The sequence below is a fragment of the Eleginops maclovinus genome, chromosome 23 (assembly GCF_036324505.1).
Source record: "Eleginops maclovinus isolate JMC-PN-2008 ecotype Puerto Natales chromosome 23, JC_Emac_rtc_rv5, whole genome shotgun sequence".
In the NCBI taxonomy this organism is placed as follows: Eukaryota; Metazoa; Chordata; class Actinopteri; order Perciformes; family Eleginopidae; genus Eleginops; species Eleginops maclovinus.
Genome location: NC_086371.1, coordinates 1477193 through 1490460, shown reverse-complemented (window position 1 = coordinate 1490460; position 13268 = coordinate 1477193). Strand labels below are relative to the sequence as shown.

Here is a 13268-nt window from a genome sequence, read left to right as displayed (position 1 = left end):
AATACACATTTCCCCAAAAACGTTAAACTAAATTAAAAAAATCAGATTGTGCCTTTACCAAATGTTGATCTTCAATTCCAACATTTACTAAATAAAAACAGTTTCCTCAAAATGTGGATTTGTTTTTTGGTAAATTAAGAATTCTCACTTATTTTCCCAGTTGCTGACTGTTTTTACCAAATGTTGATCTTTTTCAAAATGTCCACATTTTAACTTTTATCAAAACTTCAGTTATTTTTCCAAATTTCGATTTTCTCTAAATTCCGACTTGGAGCTACTTTTTAGAAACCCATGCACTTTCTGATTACTGTAAAGCTTAATGTGTAAAGCCAAAAACCAGATTGAGTTTTATTCCCACTCTTACTAAAATCAGCTGATTCTTTCACCAAGTCAAAGCATTGCCAGCTTTACAACTGGCTGCTATATTTCCAGAGCTGATGTGTATTTTGTTAGGTCTACTTTAATATGTGCGCATGCCTCATTCATACCAAGCCATGTTTTGCTCTTTTACCAGCTGTATCAAATGTTCCCCTCTGTGGGGCGAATAAAGGGATTCTGATTCTCGGAGCAGACAGTGAACACATCATGAAACGGACCACAGGTTTAAAACAGTAAATCACTTTTAATTTAGTTCTCTCATCGGCAGGTGAGCTCGTTTTAAACGTGATGACGAATGAAGTGCATCGGTAAAGAAGCCTGACAGGATTTGATACATGATTTGAAACATGCTCGGCGCTCGGATGCGTCCACATGTTACAAGCCAACATTACTCAAATAAAAACCACGACAGTTCAGCTCTTGACCTGATAGAATAAAAAGATAAGACAGATCCATCGCCAGGTACAACGGTGGCAGCAATACACAGGATTGCCCAAGCAGTAAAGTACACGTTCCTTTAAGAAACAGGGAGAGAGAACGCGAAAAAAACCTAACCTCTGGGTTTTTTAATCCCCAATTCAAGTAGTATTTACCCTTTTTCTCGTGTGTTTGCGTGTTTGTTTCTTTAATAAATTCAAGTTCAGCAATGAAAAACAAAAAAAAGACAAAAAAAAGTCCAGATAATACATGTGTTGGTGGAGGAGGAGGAGGAGGAGGAGAGAGGGGTACAAAAAGAAGAGGAGGAAGAGGGGGGGTGACATTCTGGATTCCTCAGCGGGAAACAAAGAGCAGCGGGTGAGAAAGAGGAAGAGGAGGGTGAGGAAGCTGTCTTCAGGGGGGACAGATGTGGAGAGCTCTCAACCAAACCTGATCAGTTACTCAGAAACCCCTTCACACTCAGGAGGAAGAACCGGGGTGTGTGTGTGTGTGTGTGTGTGTGTGTGTGTGTGTGTGTGTGTGGACCCTAAAATGACTACGTTTTGCTCCTACGATGTAAAGTTATATTTTAGCTTTCAGTCCAATTGCTTCCTGCTGCTCAGTTGAATCCAGACAGTAATCTAACTCAGGTTTGGGGGGGCCCTCATTGACGTTGGGTGGGGTAGCGACCCTCGCTGGGCCCGGCGCCCCGCCCGGAGCCGAAGCTGGGTTTCTGTGCCATGCCGCCGCGGGTGGGGGGGCCTCGGGGACCTCCTCCTCCACCGCCGCCGCCTCCGATTCGCTCCCTGGGGCCGCCGGGACCCCCTGGGCCGCGGGGCCTGACGTCCCGCCGGTCGCCCTCCCGAGCCGATCGGGTTTTCTTCTCCTCCACGTTCAGCCGCACGCTGCCTCGGAACATTATGGGCTGCGGAAGAGACAAAAATAAAAGGTTAAAACCACGTCGATTATTCTGATGGTGGAACAGACAGAACATCCTCTCATTTCATTTACTCAACATTTAAAAGAATATCGTTCTTGAAGGCGAGTTCTTAATCTCCTCCCCCCCAAAAAACCAGACTACTTCTCATAATCCAGAGTGGATCAGAGGTTTCTCTCCTGTCAGCTGTTCTGTTCTGCTGGCTGATACTTTGAGAGTGAATCTATACGCCTACTGTCTGAATCTGCTTCATGGGATCTTCATTTACTTCATGTGGCCCGCTCGACTCATTTTGAACATTTCTGTCCAGTGTTTCAAATTAGATCTATAAGAATCTACATTTTCCCCCAAAAATCTAACCTATTTTCATATTTCAACCTTAAATTTCCAAGAACGTCTTTCTCAAAACAATTTCTGAACAAAAATCAAACAAAAAAACGTTCAAATTTTTCCCAAATCGTCGCTTGTTTCTAAAGTCTGACGTTTTAATTCAGCAGGTGAAATATGTTCATAAAACAGTGTGTGTGAGCCCTGACAACATCGGGTCTTCACTTAAACAGTCAGACAGGATGAACTGTGCTTCTCAGCAGCCTCTATAATATATTTAATCAAACAGTAAAATAATCACTCTGCTCCGCTGAGAAAAACTAACGATTCTGATTTGATAACAGATGCATTTCCCTCTGCCCGTTTATCACAGCTTATGTTATTAGTCAAATGCTTGGATGGTGGAAAGTTGCAGCCTTTGTATAAAAAATTAAGTTTCCTTTCTCCTAACATCCTCCACAGTCCCATCGGTGAAGTCAGTTTTAAACTCAATATAAAAACAGAGGAGCACAACGATTACCAAGCAGTCTGCACAGAGCAGCGCTGGGCGTTTCACTAAGAGGTCTAACAATGAGTCACGCAGCGTCAGAGGAGAGGCTGGGTGAGTTTCCTCACCCGGTTGCTGAGGATCTTCTGCACGGGCTCAGAGTCGTCGAACACCACGAAACCAAAGTTTGGGAGCTTCCCTCCGCTGTTGATCCTCAGCTCCAGGACTGTACCGTATTCTGTAGACGGAGGGGGGGGGACATCTTAATTAAAACACCTTAACAACATTAAATGTGTTTTATTCGAGCGTCTTGATATCCGACTTACGCTCAAAGAACTCCTTCAGCTCCGTCTTGTCCACGTCGTGAGGGACGTTCCCCACAAACAGCTGCTGGGCGTCGGGGTACCGGACCACCCGGCGACTCTCCGTCTCTCCCTGCTCTCCTTCCCGAACTGAAACCAGAATGGAGGTACAAAGTATGAGAAGATATAGAATAACTACACACATTTACACTACACATTGTTAATGAAGTGTGTGTGTACCTGGTCTGGGTCCTCTGTGTACAGGTGGGGGTCCTCCTGGTCTCTGTTCTCTGTTGGGCCTCTGGTCTCTCTGTGGTCTCGTTGCTGCTGTCTGAGTCTCTGACTTCACCTCCGCTCGGGCCTGAAACAGAACACACATTTTGTCAGAGACTCAAAGAGAAGCTCCTCTACTACATTAACCTCTCAAATGTGGCGGAGAGATTACTACGTGATATTTTAGGAGACGTACCGGTGCTGTGGGGGCTTTGACGACGTGAGGGATCCCCGAGACTGGGACGGCACCACTGGGGGGGAGGTTCTTACTGGTGACGGAGGCCCAGGAGAACTGTTCCAGGGAGACAAAGAGAGAGACATTTAGTCCTGTGGACAACAGAGGAGACACATCCTAACACCTGCTTTAGATCTGCAGTCCGATAGCCCAACATTAGCCGCCTTTAGCTTAGCGGTGGAGACGTGAAGTCATGTGACCGTGCTGTAGTTCCTTTATAGCCCAACATTAGCCGCCTTTAGCTTAGCGGTGGAGACGTGAAGTCATGTGACCGTGCTGTAGTTCCTTTATAGCCCAACATTAGCCTCCTTTAGCTTAGCGGTGGAGACGTGAAGTCATGTGACCGTGCTGTAGTTCCTTTATAGCCCAACATTAGCCGCCTTTAGCTTAGCGGTGGAGACGTGAAGTCATGTGACCGTGCTGTAGTTCCTTTATAGCCCAACATTAGCCTCCTTTAGCTTAGCGGTGGTGACGTGGAGTATGTGACCTACCCTGTTTTCTTCTGGAGCGGCGGGCGTTGGTTCTGCGGGGGCGGCGACGGGTTCAGCGATGGGGGGGGCAGCGGCGGCGGGGCTTTTCTCTGTCTGGTCGTCGGATGTGTTTGTGTCGGTTTGCGTCTCCAGCGTCGTGTCCGGCTTCAGCTCCACAGCCGCCGCCACCTCGACCTCCTTCTCCACCTCCGGCTCGGGTTCTGGACTCGCTGCTGCCGCCTCCTCTTCGTCTCCGGGGGCTGTCGGCTCTGAACTGGAAGGACATAAAACATACCAGACTGTTAGACTCGCAGCTGCTGGTTCTGGATGGGGATTGGGAATTCCATAGCGTTAGGAAAGGAGCTTCAATGCTTCCTTTAGCTTAGGAAACACTGGAGCGTTATGTTATTCCAATTCCAGCCTTCTGCAGAATATATACGTTTCACTGTAAAGCCTGCAGCAGACAGCAGAAGAGTACAGGGGGAAGTATCTGCATGTGGGTATTGGAGTCCTCTCTACAGATAACTGTAGTTCCCTCACAGCAGACTCAGTACCCTCCTCCTCTCATCTTTTCCTAGCTCCTGATCAATCCACCTTCACCCCAGGATGTTTCTCACTGAGGTTCAGGAGAAAGGAAGTAAGTAAAAGCTTCTGGAACAAAAGTCTTATGATCCTCACCAGGGCGTCGGGTCGTAGAACGGAGCCGAGTCCTCCTGAGCGATGTCGGGGGAGGGGATCCTCTCCTCGATCTCCTCCACCTCATCCTCAGACTCTGGAAACACAAACACAACTTTATTGGAGTAAAAGCACAAACATTTCCTAGTGAAGAATTACCAAAATCTATCCCAAAAGTCCCACAATGCAACACTTCATGATGCTACATATGGTCTAACCTTTGAACACTATCTGATCCCACGTTGGGCATCTCTCTTTGTCCCCCTAATATTCCCAGATATTAAACATTGAGAGGTTGCATTACTTGCTCAAAGGTCACGTTGCATTGTTGGAGGAGCCTGTACTGCAGCTACTGTGCATAAAACAATACAGCCTTTAAATGTTTAGCCCAATAACGATAGGAGCGAAAGGATAGCATCTTTAAAAAAAAGGCAGCAGGGAAGAGAAACCTGTTAAGAGAGAGGGATGTTCTCTCACCTTCTGGAGGCTCAGAGTCGGAGTCTCCAAACACCTCGTCTTGGTAACGGAACACGTCGTTGTGGACGTAGAATTTGTTGGCAACAGTCCCCTGCAGGAACAAACACAACTCTATCAACGTTTGCTGCAAGAAAACACTTTGAAATTCACATTTATCAGAACCTAAAGATGCTAAACCCTGACTGTAAACAGGACCACTGACCTCCGGTGCCAGCACGAAGGTCTGCATGAACTTCCTCATGGGCTGCATGTTGTTGGACAGCTCGCCCATCACCTGCACCACCACGCCCTCGTTCAGCGTGGCGTGGGCGTCCACGTGTCGGATCTTAGTGTGACAGTCGCGGAAACTCAGAGCCATCACCCGCTTATGGATCTCCTGCAGGAGAGAGGAGAGGGAGGGGGAGGGAATCAATGAAGAGATTTCCAACCAGGAGGGAAGTGTCTCAGTTTCCAGTCTCCGATGTTTACTGTGATTAGATTTAGACACATTTAATACCTTTCAGATCTTTATGTGTTTTTTGAAAGTGCTCTAGAATATAATCAGAGAGATCTAATAAAGCCTGTAAAGAAAATGTGCTGCTCGGCTTTTTGCAACAAATAAAGTACTTTTTATAGCCTCTAAATTCAGCAGCAGTGCAGACTTAGACCTGCTTCATGCTGCCTTACAATATTTATATTTCTGTTATTTGCTAAATGATGCTCAGCTGCTCGTGCTGACGGTGGGTTTTACACTGGGTTGGTCTCCCAGGTATTCTGACGGACAGTTCTGATTAACTTCTATGTAAATGTAATACCTTTTTAAAATCACAAGATGTATATCTGTGGCGCAGCGCTTTAGTTTCTTTACTCTCCTTTTTTCTGGAGAGGAAGTAAAGACACCAGAGCTCTGGATTTATTTGAGGTGCAGTATATGACTCAGCAGCTTTAAGACACTATTATTTTCCACTTCGCTCTGATGCAGGATCTTCACTGGGAAGTGGGCGGGGCTTAATTTCGTCCTAAGTGACGTTAGTGCCTCATGCTATATTGTTCTAGATTGCTTCAGTTTATACCCTCACTACTCATTATATGTCTCATTTAAGAAGAGAAGACTCGAATATGAGCAAGGAAACTACCTAGGTTGAAGGAAACTGCAAATAAATAATACCAGGAGCTTCATGTCTCTGTTGGACTCACTGCCTGCTTTAAATCGCTCTTATAAACAGAGACAAGAGGAGACTGACAACATGTCGTATCCAGACAAAAGAGGCTCCAGGAAACCGCTCTCCTCTCAGCGCTGTGTGGGAGTGAAGTGCAGAGAGCCTCTCGGTATAAAAACTGTTTTAAGAGCCGCTGGATGAAGCCACTTACAGATTGTCCATAAACGGCCTCCACCGGTTTGCCGTTGTTGTCCAGGCCGCCGTGCACGTAGGACGAGTTCTTCCCATAAAACCTGAGCAGAGACAGGACGGTTCATTAGCTTCAGGAGGGGGAGGGGCTCCGATGTGTATTAGGGTAACGTAAAAAGAACAGCAAACTCTGAAACTTGGTCTCACCTGTGCAGGTAGTCGGGGGCCTGGTTCAGGAGTGTGTAATACTGTCGGACAAACTCTCGCCCGACCAGCTGGGCACTTGGCTTCTCCATCACCATTTCTTTGGTCAACTGGAAATCTCTGCAAGGAGGAAGAGGAGGAGGGTTACATTAAATTATGCCCCCAAAAAATGCAATCACCAGAACTAACATTAGGCTATAAAGGAACTACAGCACGGTCACATGACTTCACGCCACCACCGCTAAGCTAAAGGAGGCTAACGTTGGGCTATAAAGGAACTACAGCGCGGTCACATGACTTCACCTCACCACCGCTAAGCTAAAGGAGGCTAATGTTGGGCTATAAAGGAACTACAGCACGGTTACATGACTTCACCTCACCAGCGCTAAGCTAAAGGAGGCTAACGCTGGGTGTGATGTTTAACCGTCTCATTTAGACTCTTGTTAGCAGCCGCCTTACTTTAAAATCTACCAAAAACACATTCAAAACACCATTGACCTCCAGAAAATGCTTAGACTCAAACCCATTCCCCAGTTTAAGGACTCATTCCCTCACTATATCCCACATGCACCAGTCTGCATCTCCCAGCAGCCAGAACACTTCTGAAAATGTAAATCCATCTGATGATGAATCACCCGTCCTATTGGACAGAGGTCAGAGCCAATCCCACGCCCGGTTAGGAGTGTGAATCAGGGTTAGGTAAACACGACCTCTGATACACAGCTCTACTTTTTCATTCATATTTCTGGACGGCATGAGGAGGGTACGGTCTGTAAAGAGCATGTACTGTCCCATCTGGAGGGCCCGGGCCTGGAGAACAAACCCAGATACGATCCGTTTGTTTTCATAGATAGAAATCTGCAACAGGGTGCATTCCTCCACCGTCTTATCTCAAAGTAACCTGACTCTCTTTAAGAAAGCACACGTAATCAAACATGCACATAAATGGATGTTTTTTGTAGACGTTAGGAACTTTAAGACCTGAAATATCAACTGAAATAAGCTAAATATTGTTTTAGTTTTGGGGTTTTACCTTTAAATCCAGCTTTTAATCCTCTTCCATTATTAAAGCTGAGCAACAGAATCAAAATCCCAACACAGGAGACTTGAAAACTTAATATATAGCACAATTTAGCAAATCAAGAGAGAACTAGTCAATATAAAACACAATCAAGGTTACACCTATATTTCTATGCTCCTTTGTGAATGAAATACTGGAACTAATGAGTATGTTCTTAATAATTACTGCAAAATGAACATGGCAGTGAAGGATTAGAGGTAAAAGAAATGAGGATCCAGTCTCAAATTCAACAGATTAATTCCCATTTGTTGAGATTTGTGTGTTTTTTAATCAATAGAAGATGCAATTGTGCAGCACGATACACAGCACGACTCCATTCAAAGTCTATATCAGATATTATCATCGCCCAGTCTTAAATTCCCAGTCGAGGTTAGTGTTATTAATGACGGGCACATAAACGATGCAGAAACCGGACACACAGGACATTGTGTTCCCATCTCTGATTTCTCCTCCATGTTTACACTGATTAATCTGTGATGGCAGATCAGAGATCAGAGGGTTACACTGATTTACACTCTGATTTCATCCTACCTTTGACCGCATGTTGGGATTAAATACAAGCAGGCACCTTTAAGAATATTTGCACATGCTCGTCAGGCTCGCCGGATGAAATGAGCCCTGTGTTGAATTGAAACTGAAGCTGTGAAAAACAGTCATGTAGTCTGGATCTATTTTACACAAACACTAACGGGTTGAGCAACATAGATCCTACGGTGAGAGTCACAAGTTTCCCCGTGAGAGGATATTAAAATTTTGATGACAGGATATTGGCAGATATCACAAAGACGACACGATTTAATTCAGGAGCTTTTGATCCATTTGAGACGACTTCAGATGCCATTCATGCAACAAGATGGCAACTCAATTACGGTTTGTACATTTTAGGAACGCTTGGAGGAGATATCGGACTCAGATTGATGCGGATTTCAAAATAAAAGCACCATTTTTGGACGGTTGCAATGGATTTCCCATCATTTATTCTAAAACTAGACACCAATAGATGTCTTTATGTTATAGAGTATAACGAGCCTTGCTTTTTAAACTCTGCAGTGTAAATAATCGGGTCAAACAGTGGCATTAGGGTCACATGATCAGCAGTAAGGAAGCTTAAACATGCCAACACTTGCATGATCATCATTAATGGACCGTGTGCCACACCTGTCCACACACAGGACCATCTGTTGTGCTGGCTCACACACAAAAACACACACACACACTAACTGATCCATCAGGATAAGCCAATCACTGTTTGGAGAGGCGACCTGAAGGAGCCTCATGTCTAATGTTAGCTGCTAACATCAGGGGGGGGGGGGGGCTTTAGCCAGAGGTGGGACGAGTACTCCGATCTTGTACTTGAGTTAAAGTAGAAGTACTCGGGTCTTGTACTTGAGTAAAGTAGAAGTACTCGGGTCTTGTACTTGAGTAAAGTAGAAGTACTCGGGTCTTGTACTTGAGTAAAGTAGAAGTACTCAGGTCTTGTACTTGAGTAAAGTAGAAGTACTCAGGCCTTGTACTTGAGTAAAGTAGAAGTACTCAGGTCTTGTACTTGAGTAAAGTAGAAGTACTCAGGTCTTGTACTTGAGTAAAGTAGAAGTACTCAGATCTTGTACTTGAGTAAAGTAGAAGTACTCAGATCTTGTTCTTGAGTAAAGTAGAAGTACTCAGGTCTTGTACTTGAGTAAAGTAGAAGTACTCAGATCTTGTACTTGAGTAAAGTAGAAGTACTCAGATCTTGTACTTGAGTAAAGTAGAAGTACTCAGATCTTGTACTTGAGTAAAGTAGAAGTACTCAGGTCTTGTACTTGAGTAGAGTAGAAGTACTCAGATCTTGTACTTGAGTAAAGTAGAAGTACTCAGATCTTGTACTTGAGTAAAGTAGAAGTACTCAGGTCTTGTACTTGAGTAGAGTAGAAGTACTCAGATCTTGTACTTGAGTAAAGTAGAAGTACTCAGATCTTGTACTTGAGTAAAGTAGAAGTACTCAGATCTTGTACTTGAGTAAAGTAGAAGTACTCAGATCTTGTACTTGAGTAAAGTAGAAGTACTCAGGTCTTGTACTTGAGTAAAAGTAGAAGTACTCAGATCTTGTACTTGAGTAAAGTAGAAGTACTCAGATCTTGTACTTGAGTAAAGTAGAAGTACTCAGGTCTTGTACTTGAGTAGAGTAGAAGTACTCAGATCTTGTACTTGAGTAAAGTAGAAGTACTCAGATCTTGTACTTGAGTAAAGTAGAAGTACCAGAGTGTAGGAATACTCTGTCACAGTGAAAGTATTCTAAATGTTCCTCCAGTGAAAGTAGAAAGTACTCTCCTCTAAATGTACTTAAAGTAGCGACAGTAAAAGTAGTCATTGTCTGATTGGTCCATTTCAGAATAATATCTCTGATATGTTTTATAATGATTGATCATTAAAGTGTTCTCAGAGCTGGTAAAGGTGCAGCTAGTTTGAATGGCTTTGTATACTGCAGGGTAGCTGCTGGATTTACTGCAGGTGAACTACAGTCTGATTTAAGGGATTATATTTACCATCATTACAATTTGCACAATAATAAATCCCTAATTCAAATAAAGTGTCCAACTATTAAAGTATACATGCACATGTACTGGAGTAAATTTTAGAGGAGCAGAAGTACCATGAAATGGAAATACTAAAGTACAAGTACCTCCAAATGTTACTGAAGTACAGTACTTGAGTAAAAGTACTTAGTTACTTTACACCAATGGCTTTAGCTAGAATGGATCCAAGTGTATTTGGAGATATGAAGTGCATATAAGGGCATAGCAGCAGGCACATCAGAAAGCTGCTTGTGTTGGGGGGGAAAAAAGTGTAAAGCATGGCATGCAGACAAAGGCCACGCCGTGTCCGAAGAGACGGTGCCTTTCACCGGCCTTCACACACACTCAGCACCGGGCATGTGGTTCTTCCAATGGTAGAGCATTTCCAGATATAAACGTGGGCTAAAATGGCACATCGGCAGGCTCAATACCGAGCTAAAACCGGGACAGCTGGTTGAGAATAGAGCCCGAAAAGTAGGGCAGAAACCGGCTATGATCTGGAGCCCCAACACGTGTCCTGGCCGGGAATCTGCCCCACTTTCCATTCCCGTAGAGATAATTTAACCAGATAGATGGGGAAAATGTAACCGACAAGGGGCTGATTATGAAGGGAAGTTGAATCTTATCTTAGTTATCATGGAGGAAAAATTGAAGGGCGAGACGGTTAAAAAAAAAGGCATGAAAGGAGGGAGGGGAGTCACGACTGAATTGAGAGCTAGAAGACGGCTACTGTAATACAAGGGCGGTGGGTATTTCATGGAACACCAAAGTGAGACCTTGCAGTGATGGCGATGGCTATAACCTGATATTGCACCATATTCACCACTACTTTCTCATCCGTTGTTTAATTCAAAGCGATCAACACAATGAGAAGGTTTAATTCATCAGCCATTGCCCTGCTAATCATGTCCTCAACCAGGATGTAGACGGAGCCACGAACCAAGATAATCCACCGAACACCAGGAAAACCACACGGTACTTTTAAACGAAAATGAATGACAGTTTAGCCAAAAGCATGACTTACCAGTGGGTTAATTTTCAAAAACGTGGAGGCTTTAGAAACAAGTGATTTCTTTGAATCACCAGAAGCGGCTTCACAACGTGCTGGAGTGCTCGGTGACCGGTTTCAGCTCCGCAACCAAACCTGACTGCCCGCCCCCTTTGCGAGACAGCCAACCAATCAAATCAGAGCCCGGTGACTCATCGACCAATCAAAAGCTGTATAGGGAAGGGATTCTGAATCCTAGCCAATGCTGAAGCGTTATGACTTTACCTGGTTTTCTGAATAAGGCCAATCACGTTACGGTAATGGCGGAAGGTGCGATGGTTTCACAGACTGGCGTACACCGATTCTTCTTGAGGTTTTCTTTTTTTTTCTTTTTATTTTTTTTACACATACTTTATTATTCAAGAGTCATTTACAAACCGTTAAGGCTCTTATTTTCAGTCAATATTATTACATGGTGCAAATACAGTATGGATAAAATGATTAAGTAAAATATATAATAAATACATTTAAAATAAATAAACAGTTTGCATCTTACACAAATAAAAATTACAATCAACAAAAACAGAATGAGGATCAATTCAAGTAACATAAATAAGTCAAATAATGAGACACGTTTGGTTTGTTCTTCCTTTCATTGAAGGTTATTCTGACAGATAAGTAGGGAGGGGTAGATAGGAAGGTGAGTAGGTAGGGAGGTGGGTAGATAGGGAGGTGGGTAGGTAGGGAGGTGGGTAGATAGGAAGGTGGGTAGATAGGGAGGTGGGTAGGTAGGGAGGTGGGTAGATAGGGAGGTGGGTAGATAGGAAGGTGGGTAGGTAGGGAGGTGGGTAGATAGGAAGGTGAGTAGGTAGGGAGGTGGGTAGATAGGAAGGTGGGTAGGTAGGGAGGTGGGTAGATAGGAAGGTGAGTAGGTAGGGAGGTGGGTAGATAGACAGACTTAGAGTAGATTATTTTGTTACAGAAGTGTTCATGCATTAACACATTTGAAAGGTGGAATAAACCATAAATATAATAAAATAAAACAACAGTAAATATAAACATATCTACATTAGATTAGTGAGTGGTGAGGTGCATCGACGCCTCCTCACCACCAGGGGGCGACACAACCTAACCTGCCGTTTGCACTGATTTAATCACAGCCAATGACTCATCAAAGTTTGCCGTTTTCTCTTTCCTTTTCTATCTAACTTAAGCTCCTATTTTGTCACGGCTTCAGCCAAATCCCATACATTAAAACTCCTTCTTCTTTGCTTTTTAATCATTTGTCTCTAACCTGCTGTTTTAGTACAACACAGTATCAGTCATTGTAAAATCCAGCCACTCCCTCCTGTTCTGCTTGAATCACTTTCCCGCCATTCCTATCACCTGATCACCTGGTCCCCATTTCCCTCGTATACAGTCCAGCTGGATATACTCTATATACCTGCCCATGTATGTGATCTAGTTCAGCTTTATAGCCTTTTATCTGTCCTTGTTATTCCAGTTGTCTGTTGTTGGTAGTTATGTTTGATTTATTTTGGGTTGCATATTCACACATATACCCCACCATTGGATATTGACTACCTCTCAACATTTTGAAAATAAGTCAGAAAATTCACAAATGTCTAAATTTGAGAAAAAAATTATATTTTTGGGGAAAAAGTTCAAATTAAAAAATGCGATAATTTTGAAAAAGAGTAAAAATGTTGATAAATGTTGATAAATGTTGAGGGCCACGTAACAAAAAATGAAGCTCTGATAAAGCAGATTCAGGCAGTACAGAACAGAGCAGCTGACAGAGGAGAGAAACATCTGAACCCTCCCAACAAACAATACATGATCTTTGTAGTTTCATTGCTAACCCTTATCTTACTGTGAGCCTGCTCAGTGTCTAGAGTACAGAAAGTTCTGGTGTGTGTGTGTGTGTGTGTGTGTGTGTGTGTGTGTGTGTGTGTGTGTGTGTGTGTGTGTGTGTGTGTGTGTGTGTGTGTGTGTGTGTGTGTGTGTGTGTGTGTGTGCGCGTGAGCTTCAGCTTCAGACAGTTTGCAGTAGTGACGTCTTGCAACAAAAAGGACATGAAACCCACTTTAATAAAGGAGGACTGTTATTAAATAAACAGTATTAGGTTACAGCC

General features: G+C 43.7%; 1 protein-coding gene across 1 annotated transcript; it reads right to left on the bottom strand.

The window, feature by feature from the left end:
* Nucleotides 1-602: 602 nt before the first annotated feature.
* On the bottom strand, nt 603-11320 carry g3bp1 (GTPase activating protein (SH3 domain) binding protein 1). The gene is made up of 12 exons (XM_063877309.1): nt 11171-11320; nt 6514-6630; nt 6329-6410; nt 5181-5354; nt 4979-5069; nt 4505-4598; nt 3848-4100; nt 3318-3413; nt 3089-3209; nt 2873-2998; nt 2675-2784; nt 603-1720 (listed from the first exon to the last, which is right to left on the bottom strand). The coding sequence occupies exons 2-12, from the start codon at nt 6606-6608 to the stop codon at nt 1460-1462; spliced, it is 1503 nt and encodes a 500-aa protein (XP_063733379.1). The 5' UTR covers nt 6609-6630; nt 11171-11320; the 3' UTR covers nt 603-1459.
* Between the last annotated feature and the right edge of the window lie 1948 nt (nt 11321-13268).